Source organism: Canis aureus, chromosome 21 (assembly GCF_053574225.1).
Source record: "Canis aureus isolate CA01 chromosome 21, VMU_Caureus_v.1.0, whole genome shotgun sequence".
NCBI lineage: Eukaryota > Metazoa > Chordata > Mammalia > Carnivora > Canidae > Canis > Canis aureus.
Window position 1 is genome coordinate 10,483,480 of NC_135631.1, and position 15,561 is coordinate 10,499,040.

At 59.9% G+C, this 15,561-nt stretch overlaps 1 protein-coding gene across 2 annotated transcripts in view; it reads right to left on the reverse strand.

Moving 5' to 3' along the window:
* MUC5AC (mucin 5AC, oligomeric mucus/gel-forming) overlaps positions 1-15,561 on the reverse strand; it is a 28,666-nt gene that overhangs the window by 7,111 nt on the left and 5,994 nt on the right. The window contains exons 13-33 of one of the 2 annotated variants that reach the window (XM_077862932.1): positions 15,304-15,373; positions 15,093-15,230; positions 14,833-14,997; positions 14,470-14,564; positions 13,841-13,967; positions 13,396-13,651; positions 13,265-13,317; positions 12,863-12,963; positions 12,537-12,688; positions 12,242-12,380; positions 12,025-12,138; positions 11,744-11,923; positions 10,802-11,041; positions 10,441-10,597; positions 9,816-9,944; positions 9,435-9,597; positions 8,942-8,985; positions 8,664-8,852; positions 1,674-8,172; positions 883-1,625; positions 372-580 (exon numbers count right to left, since the gene is read on the reverse strand). In XM_077862932.1, the coding sequence (XP_077719058.1) occupies positions 372-580; positions 883-1,625; positions 1,674-8,172; positions 8,664-8,852; positions 8,942-8,985; positions 9,435-9,597; positions 9,816-9,944; positions 10,441-10,597; positions 10,802-11,041; positions 11,744-11,923; positions 12,025-12,138; positions 12,242-12,380; positions 12,537-12,688; positions 12,863-12,963; positions 13,265-13,317; positions 13,396-13,651; positions 13,841-13,967; positions 14,470-14,564; positions 14,833-14,997; positions 15,093-15,230; positions 15,304-15,373 (9,963 nt within the window). Of the gene's footprint in view, positions 1-371; positions 581-882; positions 8,173-8,663; positions 8,853-8,941; positions 8,986-9,434; positions 9,598-9,815; positions 9,945-10,440; positions 10,598-10,801; positions 11,042-11,743; positions 11,924-12,024; positions 12,139-12,241; positions 12,381-12,536; positions 12,689-12,862; positions 12,964-13,264; positions 13,318-13,395; positions 13,652-13,840; positions 13,968-14,469; positions 14,565-14,832; positions 14,998-15,092; positions 15,231-15,303; positions 15,374-15,561 lie in introns of both variants that reach the window. The other variant, XM_077862931.1, reaches the window with a different exon arrangement.

Genomic DNA, 15,561 nt, shown 5'->3' on the forward strand with positions numbered 1-15,561 from the left:
CCAAGAGGGGAGCCATAGGAAACAAGAGGGGGCCGGCCTGGCTAGGGGGTTCCCCTGCCCTCCCTACCCCCTGCCACATGTGGCTTCCTCTCCTGGTGCTCTGCATGGGCCACACACCCCCTCCCCAGCTGCCTGGCCTGGTCTGGAGCCTTGCCCACCCTCTTGGGCACCCCATCATCTGCTGGTGGCACACACTCCCAGCTACCAGGCCGGTACCCCTCTTGGCAATTAGGTGGGACCAGAATTAGCCAATTCACAATGGTCAGCCTGCTTCGGCCCATAGGTGACTGATTTTCCTGCTCTCAACCAAACTGGAAAGAAGCGGAGGGTCATGGCACCAGCCTCTGAGAAGGGCAGAGAGGGGCAGTTACCATTCTCGGGGGGATTGCATTTGGGCATCCGTGCATAGTGACAGGCACAGAAGCCGACAAGGAGGGTCCAGGTGGGGAGGTGGTTGGGGCAGGAGGTGGCACGCTGCTGGAGCAGGACTGGTCCGACCACCTGACCACCTGGCAGTCCAGGCTGCACATGGCATAATAGCAGTGACCAGCGAGGTCCGTCTGTTGGTAAATGATGGATCCTGCAAGAGAAAGGGTCAGGCAGCAAAGAGCAGACCTGAGCTGGGGAAATAGTCACAGCCCAGAGGGGCACTTCCAGCCTGGCATTGACATCAGGGACGGACCTGGTAGGACTTATTCCTACCCAGAAATAAACAGAATACATCCTCAAAGGGGGCTCAGTGTCCCACTCAGTGTCCCACTCTGTAGCTTAGTCACAGAGATAGGGACCCCTCTCCTCTTCCATACGCCACTGTTTTTTTGTGGACAAGATAGCAGAGGCCGGGGGAAGGACACACCACACCTGGAATCAGTACTCACATACCTGCAGGGTAGAGCTTGCCAGACACGCTGCAGTAGCATGTCGTGGTGGATGGTGCCACGGAGCTGGGAAACGACACAGTGGACACCACGGAGGTAGATTCAAGAGGAGGCGAGCGATTGGTAGATGAAGTCACATGGGGCGTCACAGAGGTGTGAACACAGTGCTCTGGGGGCTCACAGCACAGCACACGGACCTCATAGTTGAGACACATCCCGACATTGCCCTTCTGGTCCCGGTTCCGGCACACCAGCCCCTTGGTGACGTTGCACTGCACCACCTGGCCCAGCTTGTCGATGCTGACCTCAGGGTGGCTCTCAGCCCGGCACTCCAGCTGTGCAATGTATTCAGGCCGGCGGCAGATTTTCTCTCCTCTTTTCTTGATGTTGCAGAAGGTTTCCGCATCTCCTCCATGGGGCCCCGGGGATGGGAAGTCCACATCAAACCACTTGGTCCACGTGCATTGTGGCTGGCAAGTGACAGTCACATATGGGGAGTGAGTTGTCTCAGATGTGAGAACAGGGATTGTGCTGGTTGTAGGAGCAGACATTGTGGTAGTTTTTGGCAGAGACGTTGGACTGCTTGCTGGTAGAGATGTGAGGCTGGTTGTTGGCACAGTGGTCGCACTGGTTGTTGGCACAGAGGCTGAGCTGGTTTTTGGTGCAGATGTTGGACTGGTGGCTGGCACAGATGTTGAGCTAGTTGTTGGCATAGATGTTGGGCTGGTTTTTGGCACAGTGGTTTTGGTGGGTTTTGGCACAGAGATTGGGCTGGTTGTTGGCACAGAGGTTGAGTTGGTTTCTGGCACAGACTTTGGGCTGGTTGTTGGCACAGTGGTTGGGCTGGTTATTGGCACAGAAATTGAGCTGCTTCTTGGCACAGAGGTGGTGCTGACTGTGGACACAGATGTGGGGCTGGTTGTAGGCACAGAGGTTGACCTAGTTGTTGGCACAGGTATTGGGCGGGTTGTTGACATAGGGGTTGAGCTGGTTGCTGGCACAGATCTTGGGGCTGTGGTAGACACAGAGGTTGAGCTGGGTTCTGGCACCGATGTTGGGCTGGATGGAGGCACAGAAGTTGAGCTCGTTGTTGGCACAGAGGTTGGGCTAGTTGTTGGCACAGTAGTTGAACTGGTTGTTGGAACTGTGGTTGGGCCAGTTGTTGGCCCAGGGGTTGAGCTGCTTTCTGGCACAAACGTTGGGCTGGATGGAGGCACAGAAGTTGAGCTCTTTGTTGGCACAGAGGTTGGGCCAGTCGTTGGCACAGTAGTTGAACTGGTTGTCGGAACTGTTGTTGGGCCAGTTGTTGGCACCGAAGTTGAGCTGGTTGTTGGAACTGTTGTTGGGCCTGTTGTTGGCCCAGAGGTTGAGCTGGTTTTTGGCACAGATGTTGGGCTGGATGTAGGCACAGAAGTTGAGCTCGTTGTTGGCACAGTTGTTGGGCTGGATGTAGGCACAGAAGTTGAGCTCGTTGTTGGCACAGAGGTTGGGGCAGTTGTTGGCACAGAGGTTGTGGCAGTTGTTGGAACTGTTGTGGAGCCTGTTGTTGGTCCAGAGGTTGAGCTGGGTTCTGGCACCGATGTTGGGCTGGATGGAGGCACAGAAGTTGAGCTCGTTGTTGGCACAGAGGTTGGGCCAGTTGTTGGCACAGTAGTGGAACTGGTTGTTGGAACTGTTGTTGGGCCGGTTGTTGGCCCAGAGGTTGAGCTGCTTTCTGGCACAGACGTGGGGCTGGATGGAGGCACAGAAGTTGAGCTCGTTGTTGGCACAGAGGTTGGGCCAGTCGTTGGCACAGTAGTTGAACTGGTTGTTGGAACTGTTGTTGGGCCAGTTGTTGGCACCGAAGTTGAGCTGGTTGTTGGAACTGTTGTTGGGCCTGTTGTTGGCCCAGAGGTTGAGCTGGTTTTTGGCACAGATGTTGGGCTGGATGTAGGCACAGAAGTTGAGCTCGTTGTTGGCACAGTTGTTGGGCTGGATGTAGGCACAGAAGTTGAGCTCGTTGTTGGCACAGAGGTTGGGGCAGTTGTTGGCACAGAGGTTGTGGCAGTTGTTGGAACTGTTGTGGAGCCTGTTGTTGGTCCAGAGGTTGAGCTGGGTTCTGGCACCGATGTTGGGCTGGATGGAGGCACAGAAGTTGAGCTCGTTGTTGGCACAGAGGTTGGGCCAGTTGTTGGCACAGTAGTTGAACTGGTTGTTGGAACTGTTGTTGGGCCAGTTGTTGGCACAGAAGTTGAGCTGGTTGTTGGCACAGAGGTTGGGCCAGTCGTTGGCACAGTAGTTGAACTGGTTGTTGGAACTGTTGTTGGGCCTGTTGTTGGCCCAGAGGTTGAGCTGCTTTCTGGCACAGACGTTGGGCTGGATGGAGGCACAGAAGTTGAGCTCGTTGTTGGCACAGAGGTTGGGGCAGTTGTTGGCACGGAGGTTGAGCTGGTTTCTGGCCCAGATGTTCGGCCTGTTGTTGGCATAGAGGTTGAGGTTGTTGTTGACACACTTTTTGGGCTGGCTGTTGGCACAGATGTTGAGTGGGATGTCACCAGGTGAGTGGTGGTCTCTTTTAGACTACTGGTGCTCACACTTGGGGTGTGAGACACTGTGACAGTTTTGGTGTGAGGACACCCCTCTGGGGTCTCACAGCACAGTACACGGACCTCGTAGTTGAGACACATCCCGACATTGCCCTTCTGGTCCCGGTTCCGGCACACCAGCCCCTTGGTGACGTTGCACTGCACCACCTGGCCCAGCTTGTCGATGCTGACCTCAGGGTGGCTCTCAGCCCGGCACTCCAGCTGTGCAATGTATTCAGGCCGGCGGCAGATTTTCTCTCCTCTTTTCTTGATGTTGCAGAAGGTTTCCGCATCTCCTCCATGGGGCCCCGGGGATGGGAAGTCCACATCAAACCACTTGGTCCACGTGCATTGTGGCTGGCAAGTGACAGTCACATATGGGGAGTGAGTTGTCTCAGATGTGAGAACAGGGATTGTGCTGGTTGTAGGAGCAGACATTGTGGTAGTTTTTGGCAGAGACGTTGGACTGCTTGCTGGTAGAGATGTGAGGCTGGTTGTTGGCACAGTGGTCGCACTGGTTGTTGGCACAGAGGCTGAGCTGGTTTTTGGTGCAGATGTTGGACTGGTGGCTGGCACAGATGTTGAGCTAGTTGTTGGCATAGATGTTGGGCTGGTTTTTGGCACAGTGGTTTTGGTGGGTTTTGGCACAGAGATTGGGCTGGTTGTTGGCACAGAGGTTGAGTTGGTTTCTGGCACAGACTTTGGGCTGGTTGTTGGCACAGTGGTTGGGCTGGTTATTGGCACAGAAATTGAGCTGCTTCTTGGCACAGAGGTGGTGCTGACTGTGGACACAGATGTGGGGCTGGTTGTAGGCACAGAGGTTGACCTAGTTGTTGGCACAGGTATTGGGCGGGTTGTTGACATAGGGGTTGAGCTGGTTGCTGGCACAGATCTTGGGGCTGTGGTAGACACAGAGGTTGAGCTGGGTTCTGGCACCGATGTTGGGCTGGATGGAGGCACAGAAGTTGAGCTCGTTGTTGGCACAGAGGTTGGGCTAGTTGTTGGCACAGTAGTTGAACTGGTTGTTGGAACTGTGGTTGGGCCAGTTGTTGGCCCAGGGGTTGAGCTGCTTTCTGGCACAAACGTTGGGCTGGATGGAGGCACAGAAGTTGAGCTCTTTGTTGGCACAGAGGTTGGGCCAGTCGTTGGCACAGTAGTTGAACTGGTTGTCGGAACTGTTGTTGGGCCAGTTGTTGGCACCGAAGTTGAGCTGGTTGTTGGAACTGTTGTTGGGCCTGTTGTTGGCCCAGAGGTTGAGCTGGTTTTTGGCACAGATGTTGGGCTGGATGTAGGCACAGAAGTTGAGCTCGTTGTTGGCACAGTTGTTGGGCTGGATGTAGGCACAGAAGTTGAGCTCGTTGTTGGCACAGAGGTTGGGGCAGTTGTTGGCACAGAGGTTGTGGCAGTTGTTGGAACTGTTGTGGAGCCTGTTGTTGGTCCAGAGGTTGAGCTGGGTTCTGGCACCGATGTTGGGCTGGATGGAGGCACAGAAGTTGAGCTCGTTGTTGGCACAGAGGTTGGGCCAGTTGTTGGCACAGTAGTTGAACTGGTTGTTGGAACTGTTGTTGGGCCGGTTGTTGGCCCAGAGGTTGAGCTGCTTTCTGGCACAGACGTGGGGCTGGATGGAGGCACAGAAGTTGAGCTCGTTGTTGGCACAGAGGTTGGGCCAGTCGTTGGCACAGTAGTTGAACTGGTTGTTGGAACTGTTGTTGGGCCAGTTGTTGGCACAGAAGTTGAGCTGGTTGTTGGAACTGTTGTTGGGCCTGTTGTTGGCCCAGAGGTTGAGCTGTTTTTTGGCACAGATGTTGGGCTGGATGGAGGCACAGTAGTTGAGCTCGTTGTTGGCACAGTTGTTGGGCTGGATGTAGGCACAGAAGTTGAGCTCGTTGTTGGCACAGAGGTTGGGGCAGTTGTTGGCACAGAAGTTGAGCTCGTTGTTGGAACTGTTGTGGAGCCTGTTGTTGGTCCAGAGGTTGAGCTGGGTTCTGGCACCGATGTTGGGCTGGATGGAGGCACAGAAGTTGAGCTCGTTGTTGGCACAGAGGTTGGGCCAGTTGTTGGCACAGAGGTCGAACTGGTTGTTGGAACTGTTGTTGGGCCAGTTGTTGGCCCAGAGGTTGAGCTGCTTTCTGGCACAGACGTGGGGCTGGATGGAGGCACAGAAGTTGAGCTCGTTGTTGGCACAGAGGTTGGGCCAGTCGTTGGCACAGTAGTTGAACTGGTTGTCGGAACTGTTGTTGGGCCAGTTGTTGGCACCGAAGTTGAGCTGGTTGTTGGAACTGTTGTTGGGCCTGTTGTTGGCCCAGAGGTTGAGCTGGTTTTTGGCACAGATGTTGGGCTGGATGTAGGCACAGAAGTTGAGCTCGTTGTTGGCACAGTTGTTGGGCTGGATGTAGGCACAGAAGTTGAGCTCGTTGTTGGCACAGAGGTTGGGGCAGTTGTTGGCACAGAGGTTGTGGCAGTTGTTGGAACTGTTGTGGAGCCTGTTGTTGGTCCAGAGGTTGAGCTGGGTTCTGGCACCGATGTTGGGCTGGATGGAGGCACAGAAGTTGAGCTCGTTGTTGGCACAGAGGTTGGGCCAGTTGTTGGCACAGTAGTGGAACTGGTTGTTGGAACTGTTGTTGGGCCGGTTGTTGGCCCAGAGGTTGAGCTGCTTTCTGGCACAGACGTGGGGCTGGATGGAGGCACAGAAGTTGAGCTCGTTGTTGGCACAGAGGTTGGGCCAGTCGTTGGCACAGTAGTTGAACTGGTTGTTGGAACTGTTGTTGGGCCAGTTGTTGGCACCGAAGTTGAGCTGGTTGTTGGAACTGTTGTTGGGCCTGTTGTTGGCATAGAGGTTGAGGTTGTTGTTGACACACTTTTTGGGCTGGCTGTTGGCACAGATGTTGAGTGGGATGTCACCAGGTGAGTGGTGGTCTCTTTTAGACTACTGGTGCTCACACTTGGGGTGTGAGACACTGTGACAGTTTTGGTGTGAGGACACCCCTCTGGGGTCTCACAGCACAGTACACGGACCTCGTAGTTGAGACACATCCCGACATTGCCCTTCTGGTCCTGGTTCCGGCACACCAGCCCCTTGGTGAGGTTGCACTGCACCACCTGGCCCAGCTTGTCGATGCTGACCTCAGGGTGGCTCTCAGCCCGGCACTCCAGCTGTGTGATGTATTCTGGCCGGCGGCAGATTTTCTCTCCCCTTCTCATGATGTTGCTGAAGCTTTCCACGTCTCCTCCATGGGGCCCCGGGGATGGGAAGTCCACGTCAAACCACTTGGTCCACGTGCATCGTGGCTGGCAGTTGATAGTTGTGGGTACAGAGACCAAATTTGTGCTGAGCACATTGCTGGTTGAAGAGTGCACTTGCGTTGAGCTGACCTCACTGTGTTGTGTGGGAGACAAAGGAATTCCAGTAGTTGAGGTAAGCTGCGTATGAGTCTGGGTTGTCCTTGGGGTGGTGTGTGTATTCTCAGCTGTCACAGGAGATGTTGTGCTTGTGCACACATCCACCAACTCACAGCACTGGATGCGGATTTCATAGTTATAGCAGATTGGAGGAAACTGATTCTTATTCAGGCACATCAGCCCCACACTCTTGTCACAAATCACATCCTGCCCCAGCTCATCCAGTGGGATGTTTGGGAAGAATGCCGCCCTGCATTCCACATTGCTGGGTTTTTCACAGAATTTATATCCTGTGGCTCTCAAATTAGGAAAAGTGTCAAAATCCCCACCGTTTATACCAGGCTCGGGATAGCTACCGTCAAGCCAGTGGGTCCAGCTGCACAAGTTTTGTAAACAAGGCGCAGGGGTTGTTGAAGCTGGCGTTGACCTCAGAGTGAAGGTAGTGTTTTTCACAGTTGTAGGAGAACCTAGGGTGGTTGTAGTTGCACTTTGGGTAGGTGTAGGAGTACCTGTTGTGGTGGTGGTGGTACCTGGGACATGTGTAGGAGTACCTGGGATGGTCACAGTGGTCACTGGGACAGATAAAGGAGTACTCAGGGCAAGGGTAAAAGTACTTGGGATAATCGTAGAGGTAACCAGCAGGGGTGTAGGAGTACTCGGGGCAAGGGTAGTGGTACCTGGAGTAGGTGTAGTGGTACCTGGAGCATGTGTTTTGCTAGTTGTAGAGAGAGTGGTTGTGCCAGTTGCGGTGACAGTGGCTGGGGAAGGTTTGTTGTGTGTTGGCACAGGTGTAACCCTGATAACCCCCGATGTGGGCACCATTTCTGTAATCCTGGAAGGTGTAGGAGTGGAAGCTGGTGGTGGAGGTGGAGTGCTGGAGGTGGAGCAGGTCCCAGGGAAGCAGCACAGAATCCTGATCTGGTAGTTGTAGCAGAGCCCGGATGTCTGGTTGCGGTTGTAACACACCAGCCCCACGGTCGGGCTACACTCCACATGCTGCCCCAGGACTTGGAGCGGCACCTCTGGGGCACCCTCAGCTTGGCACTCCACCTCCTTTGGCACTGAGCAAACGTGGTACCCGTGGGCACGGAGGTTCTCCAGTGTGTCGAAGTCACCACTGTCAATGCCCCGTCCGGGATGGCTGACATCCAGCCACGGTGACCACAGGCACTCCTCTCCACAGGTCACATGGGGCTGGACAGAGGTTTTGTGAGACATTGGACTAGAGGCTGTGACCAGAGTGGAGGACAGGGCACTGCTTGGAGTATTTGTGTGCACTGTGCTCTTGGTAGATCTGTGGCATGTGCGGGGCGGATGTATTGAGCTCACACCTGAGGACAGAAGAGAAGGAGGAAGGGCTAAGTCTCTTGGGGTCCCTGTCATCCCTGTCCCCTTGTCCACCAGCTGCTTTGCAGGTTTCACCAGGTCAATCTGTGTGACTGTCTCCACCTGTGCAGACAATCCTGGCACAGGGCAGGTGTGGAGCTCATGGCAGTTGAATAGAGGTGAATTGAGCTCATTTAGGGGGAACCTGGCTCCCCAGGCATGCCCTGAGCAGAATTTGCACTCTTGGGGGATGCTCTGATAAGGCTCTAAGATGCCCCCCAAAGAAGGGAGGCCAGCCGAGGTGCCTTCACTCAAGCCTCTGCCCTGTGCTGAGAGCCCTGGCTCTGATGGTACAACTGAGGACGCCCATCCTTCCAGGGAGACTGAAAAAGCTGGCCCTTCCCAGCCGCAGGGACGGCAGGCTGCCCGTCCTGGGCCCCTCCTGGACTCTCGGGGAGAGGACAGCCCTGCACGGTGCCCAGTGTGTCTGCCTTACCGAGTGAAGGCGTGGAGAAGGAGAAGGTGGTGGGCGGTGCGGGGGTCGTGGAGCTGCAGGTGTACACCTTCCTCTCGATGGTGCCGTTCACTGAGCAGCGGGCGGAGATGCACCCGCCTGTGCCGTCAGTGGTGTGGTAGATGACATCCCCCAGATGGAAGTGTGACCCGTCGTAGGTGCAGACACAGGCTGTGGGGGGAGGGTTGGGCACATGAGGGGCTGGGGGGAAGGTGGGGACCCTGAGACCCCAGACCCCAGCAAGGCCACCCACTGCTCACCCTCAGCATCGTAGACACACTGCACGCCGCTCTCAGTGCAAACACTGGTGGCAGGAGGGAAGAGGTGAGTCCGAAGGTGCAAGGCACCCTTGCTGTGCCAGAGCCGCCCCTCAGCCCAAATGGTGGACATGGGGCCCGAGGTCACACCCTCTCAGGGAGCCCCTGACAATCAGTGAGTGACGGAGGCAGGCGTCTAGCACACAACACACCCTGGAGACATTCTGACAGATATCTCTGCTCCAGGGCAGCTGCCTGGGGGGTCCTCGGGGTGGCATCATGACTCAGCTTCACTGCAACCCCTGCCCACCCCCACCCTGCAACAGGGAGGCGGCTAGCTGGACCCCAGGACCCCCAGGCTGTGGCAACCCATCCCTCCCTGTCCCGAGGGCTGAGGCCCTGGGGAAAGGTGGCCAGGGGGGCCTTTCCCCAAGAGCAGAAGCCAGTGGAACCCCCTCCCTCTCCCGGCTCCTCACCCCTCTGCCCCAGGACTCACCAGGACTGGCAGTTCTCCTCAGAAGGCACAGCTGAGCCTGGCCAGTAGGACTTGCCCTGGACACGGCAGGGCAGCGGCGGGGGTGGGGTTGGGCATGTGGCCACACACTGCATCTGGTCCTCATCGAAGATGGGGGCCTCCGGCGGGCACTTGGGGTAGCAGCCTGCAGCCCAGCGAGGCCTGAGTCCCAGCCAGCTTGCCTCTCTGATCACCTCGGCCCCATGGCCTCGGCTCAGACCCAGCCCTAGTTCTCACCCGCAGCACGGTGGCCGCATGGGACAGCACCCACAAAGGCACCTCAGGGTGCGGGAAGAGTCCAGCCCAGCCAAGGGTCCCAGGACCCCCAGTACCGCCCCTCTGGCCACCAAGGCAGCAGCCTACCTTCCAGGCCATGCAGGTCGTGCAGACACCGGCCGCTGGGGTTCCGGCAGGTCCTCATGCAGGGCGCCCCGCACGGCTGGTAGTGCCACTCACACTGGCCCTCAGGGTTGTAGTAGTCGCAGAACAAGGCTGCAGGCAGGTGGGGGGCTCAGTGGCCCAGCACCAGCCTGGAGCGATCCACCCAGCGGCCCCAGGCAGGACAGCACACGGGCCGGACAAGCTCCCCCTGCACCCCGATCTTCGACCCAGTCCCGCGGGCTGTTCTCCAGCCATTTCGCTCCCCTGTGCCTCCTGGATAGGGCCTCAGAGGGCATAGGCCACAAATGCCCGCGGTACCTGCAGCGTGGGCGCCTGGCCCCTGGGGAGGCCACCCGTTGGGGTGGGGGACAACGGCCAGAGCAGCTCCCCAGGCACGTTCCCCCCAGCCAGGTTCCAGTTGGGTGGGGATGGGGCTCTGCTTACCCCTCTCAGTTCCAGAACACCCTTCCCTCTCCCCACCGACGACACCTATCCGTTTCAGTTTCCTCTCCACCATCCTCTCCCCTCCCATGGGTGACCAGCCTTATCACACACGGCCGTCACTCCCCGTGGGCCCGCTCCACCCTGACGCGTCGTGTATACTCACGGCAGATGTCCGGGGTCCTCCAGGACACGCACACGCCCACATCGTGGCAGGCCTGGGCGTAGGCGGCCACGGCCGTGCAGAAACATTCACAGTCGCCCCCTGAGTCACAGGCACACGCATCGCCCACACAGGCCTCGTAGTACTTGGCGGGCTCCACCTGGGGGTGAGGGGAAGAGGCTTGGGTTTCGGGGCCCGGGGCACCCGGCGGTCAGGCCTGCAGTGTGCCCCGACCTGGGCCGGTTTCCCCCAGAGCTCAGGGGGAGCCAAGGGCCGACCACAGGCTGGCCAAGAGGGTAGGAGGCCATGCCGGTGCCCGACCTCTGTCCCCTCCCCCTGGGTGCCCTGGGGAACAGCTGCGTACGTGGGCATGGCAGGCGGCGAACGTGGCGCTGTTGATGATGCTGCACTGTTTCTGGGACCAGGACTTGCGGTAGGGGTTGGCGGTGCAGGGGTCCCTGGGGGCCGGGGCATCGGGGCAGGACGGGGAGAACTTCCAGCTGTTGCCAAACTCCAGGGTGCTCCCCACCACGGACTGGCTCCGCGTGGTGAAGTCATTGACAGCATTGTCGTCAAAGTTCCCGCACAGCCCGCAGACCCGGCCCTGCAGAGGGGGGCACAGGAGACAGAGCGCTGGGGCTGTGCAGGAGGGGCCGGAGCTCTCCCCTGCCTCCTGAGACCCCATTTGCTGTCCCTGGCCCTCACGTCCCCAAGAGGAGGGGGGCCCAAGCGTGCAGGGGGGCTCTCTGCCTTCACCGTGTGTGGCTGCCCACAGCACACAGGGTCACAGTGGCATCCCTCCTGGGGGACAAGGGCACAGGCGAGATGGCACCACAGGCTGCTTGGTGTCCCCTGAAGACCAGCTCCAGTCCTGACCCGTGAGCACAGCCTCACGTGGACACAGGACCACTGCAGGTGGGGATCCAGCTCCCACAAGGATGTCCTGGGTTGGGGTGGGCTGACAGCGCAGGGCCTGTGACCCCGGGGACATTCGGGCACAGACAGTGAAGACAGTCTGTGCAGGCAGTGGTTGGGGGGACACCTGGGGCCTAGAGGCTCTGGAGGGAGTGAGCGCTGGGACAGTCTGGTGGGACTTCCGGCATCCAGAACCATTAGAAGGAGCCGCGAGTTTTGCCGGTGTCCCAACAGCCCCAGGACACGGTGAAGGGCCTCCTCCCCACCACCCCTCGAGGCTCGCCAGCTGACTCCCCCCTCTGCGTCTGCCCAGTCACCCCACACCCATCCCAGCTGGCCCAGCTGGTCTAGGGCGAGGGAGGGCCATCCTGGGGTGGGGGTGGGGGCCTACCTTGAACTCAGGGCTGAGTTTGAGGAAGATACTGGTCTTCCTGTCCCACAGCAACACCAGGCCAACCTCAGTGTCCACCACCAGGTAGATGCCCATCTGACGGATGGAGTAGGGAGCCGCCTGCCCTGCACCCTTCTCGATCACCTCCACACTGCCACCACTCAGCCTCAGCTCGTAGCTCTGTGCGGGAAGGGGTCACTCGGACCTGTCCCTGCTCCCTTCCCCACATTCCCAGGGGTGCTCCAAGGGGTGCCCCATCCCCGCCTGGCAGCCCCACTCACCCCCAGGAACAGCTTGATGGCCTTGGAGCAGGTGACGCCCGTGGTCCCGCAGGGGACGTTCTCAGTGACCACGCGGAAGGTGGCATTGGCGGTGCTGTTCCCGCCGCAGTGGTCCTGGGGAGAGGGGGAGGCTGTGCCGGCAGCAAGGAGGCTGGGGGGCACCCAAAGCAGCACTGCAGGACCACGGGACAGCTGGGGAGCCCCAGGGACCACGTACCTGAACTAGCGTGTACGCGCAGTCCCCACTGAAGCTGTAGCGCCTCCCGTCAAAGGTGAGGTAGTGGCCGTCCCCGTACACCGCGCAGGTGGCCAGGCAGGGCTCGTCCGTACACTTCCACATCCTGTTCTTACAGGTGCTAGGGGCAGGGACAGGGCCAGTCAGGCCCAGGCTGGGCGCGGGGAGTTGGGGTCGGGGACGAGCCCCTGCAGGGGCCTGACTGGGGCAGGGTCTTCAAGCAGGCCTCGGGGGCTGGGGCTGCACCACCCGGTGCAGGGAGGGCCCCCCTGCTTACCAGGTGTTGCAGCCCACCCAGATGGTCTGGCCGGGCAGGTAGCTGGCCTCGTTGTGCACGCAGGGACAGTCTGTCACAGCGACGCAGCCACCTTTACCGTCGGACACCAGCCCGTCGGGACACACGCAGCCAGGTTCGCACTGGGAGCTGTACTGTGGGGCACAGGGGACACAGCTCAGTGGGCTGGGGATCAACAGCAGAGCCCCCCGCCTCCCACGACCTGCAGCGAGTCTGGAGAGCACTCGGTCAGCCGTCTTCCAGGGACCAGCCTGAGACAGCCACTCGGCAGGTGCCCGTGAAGGGTCCCTGGGGTGTGGGGGACTCACACAGTCCATGTCCAGGGTGAAGCAGCTCTTCTGACAGCCGGCCCCAGTGGCCCCCGGCGTGGCATTGCGACAGTCGAGGTAGACCATGGGTGGGGTGCAGACTGGGGAGGAAGAGGCCATTCAGGGGTCCCCAAACACCACCCACCAGGCTGGCCCTGAGACACACAGCTGCACACAGTGTGTTTCCCAGCAGCCGAGTCTGTGCCTCCTTGGGGCACGGCCAGCGGGGTGTGTGCTTGTGCACAGTGCTCACATGCTCACCACCTCCTCACTGAGCCCAGAGGGCACAGACCGCAGACAGGGAAACCTATGCACACCCACCAGACACACTGACGGGGTGGGGGGTGGGGGTCACCCAGAAGCTTGGAGATAATGAGAGCCCCTCCCTCTCTGCGGGCTCACCTGGGGTGGGAACTTGGCCTCCGATGCAGGTCAGCATGCCTTGCGTGCAGGTGCTGGGAGGAGAGGGTGGTCAGAGGGTCTGCCCACCCCAACTGCCCTGCCCACCAGGCCCAACCGACAGGGGCTCTTACCAGATGGCCCCACGCTCGTGGAGCGACTCCCCGTTGGGGACCATGGAGCCTCCGTGGTAGCAGGGACAGCTGGTTGGCGGCACACACTTGCCCGTGTCATCCATGAAGGTGCCAGTGGGGCAGGTGCAGCCGTCCACAGGGACAAAGTTGATGCCACAGGTGATGTCCTCGTGACTCCGGGACCGGCAGGTGGGCTGGCAGGTGTCGATGTGGTACTGGTAGGTCAGCGACTTAGGGCAGGTGGCCATGGGCTTTGCTGTAGGACGCCAGGCAGGAAAAGGCAGTCAGGATGAAGGGGAGCCGTCACCACACCCCACCCCTGTGCACAGCAGGCCTGCCCCTTGCCGCAGGGTCCCAGGCTGTGCTGGCTGGGTGCTCTGGGCCTCTGAGCCCCACGCGGGGAGGAGGCCATGCAGCACATGTTCCAGTGCAGGGGGACACTCACTGCAGACGCTGTCCCTCCAGCCGCTGAGCAGCACCCCGTTGGCAGCGCAGGCGTGCACGTAGGAGGACAGGGCCGCACACAGGCAGTCCTCGCTCTTCTCACAGTTACACGTGTCGAACATACAGTTCTAGGGACAGGGACGCAGGAGCCATTAGGGACCCCCGCACACCCAGGCCCCTCCTCTCCCTGTGTGTCCTTCTTGGGACCCCCACCTGGGCTGGGAGCTCCGCCCCGAGGATGGACGCAAGAGGCCGGGGCCTTGAGGACATGGTGAGCATCCCCCAAGAGCCTGCAGACCCCCAGGACCCCTCCTCAAGTCTGCGCCAGGGCCCCATGCCCTCAGCAGACCGTCTTGGCACCTGACCCCCCTCCAGGTGGGTGCTGGAAGGACCATGGCCCCTCATCTCTGGACAGGTGCCAGCTCAGAGCCCAGAGCATCTCAGCCACCACTAAGGGGTCCCATTTGGACTCCAGGGTCCACGGGCCACGAGCCCTCAGGGGATGTCATCCCGGCTGGAAGCACAGATGAAGGCGAGGCCTCGGGACATCATTGGGTCCTCGCAGAGATGCCCCCGCCTCCTGAGGGCAGCCGCATGGCCAGAGGGCTGAGGCCGGTGGGCGCAGATTACCGAATAGTAGGTGCCAGGGTTCACGGCAGTGTGGCACTGGGCGAAGGGGCCGTGGGGGTCCGTCAGCCGGGAGCACCAGTGCTGAGCATACTTCTCTGTGGACAGAGGAACCAGGGCGGTCGGCGGGCCGGGTGGTCAGCCCCCTGCAGGGTCCCGGCTCCTTCCCAAGCACCCTTGCTAGGTCGGCAGGCATGCAGAGGCCGGGCCTCCCCCGCCCCAGAAACACCCTGTTCCTGTTCTTGCAGAAGTTACCACGGCCGTAATGGGCAATGCGTTGGCAGGTCTGCCTGTTTACCTCCTGAATCCCTCCTTTGGGGCCAGAGGGGACCTCTGTGGCCCCAGGGGTCACCAGCACCCACATACCATTCTCCACGCTGAGGGAGCAGGGGTCCTCGAAGCTGTTCTTGACGTTGGGGCAGGTGGCCTGGGTCTTCCAGGTGTTGGCGAAGGCGGCGGCCGTGCCCTCCACCACGCCGCTGAGGGCACGGAAGTCGTCGGCCTGGTTCTGGTTGAAGTTCCCGCACAGGCCTGGGGGCGGGAGGGGCCGGGAGGGCGGTGTGAGGCCCCGCGAGCCCTGCAGCCCGGGTGGGCTCCGGGCTCCCAGGGACGGCGGTGCCTCTTACCGCAGGTCAGCCCGCGGAGCTCGGGCCCCAGCCTCACGAACACCTGCATGATGGGCACCAGCTGGATGTCCAGCTGCAGGCCCAGGTTGGTCTGGGCGATGATGAAGAAGGTGGAGGGTCTGAAGAGTGTGACGTTGCCTGTGGACACAGGGGTCAAGCCTCAGTGGGCTGTGAGGGGCGGGACCCTGGGGGGCCAGGGCGGTGCCCTCACCTGCTGAGATGGGCATCTGGGTGTAGATCTGGTTCACAAACACCTCCCCGCTGGCCTTGACTGTGATGACCTGGGAGAGCAGGGGGCGGGGTCAGGGTGGCTGGGGCTCCACCAGCACCCCCGGGGGGCTCTAGAGGCCGTGACCCCTGCCCATGGGGACCCCAGGTACACATGAGGAGGGGCTGACGACCCAAGCACCGCCCCGGGCTCAGCTTATCTGTGTCCCTCAGGATCACACACTCTCTCTGGCAAAAACCC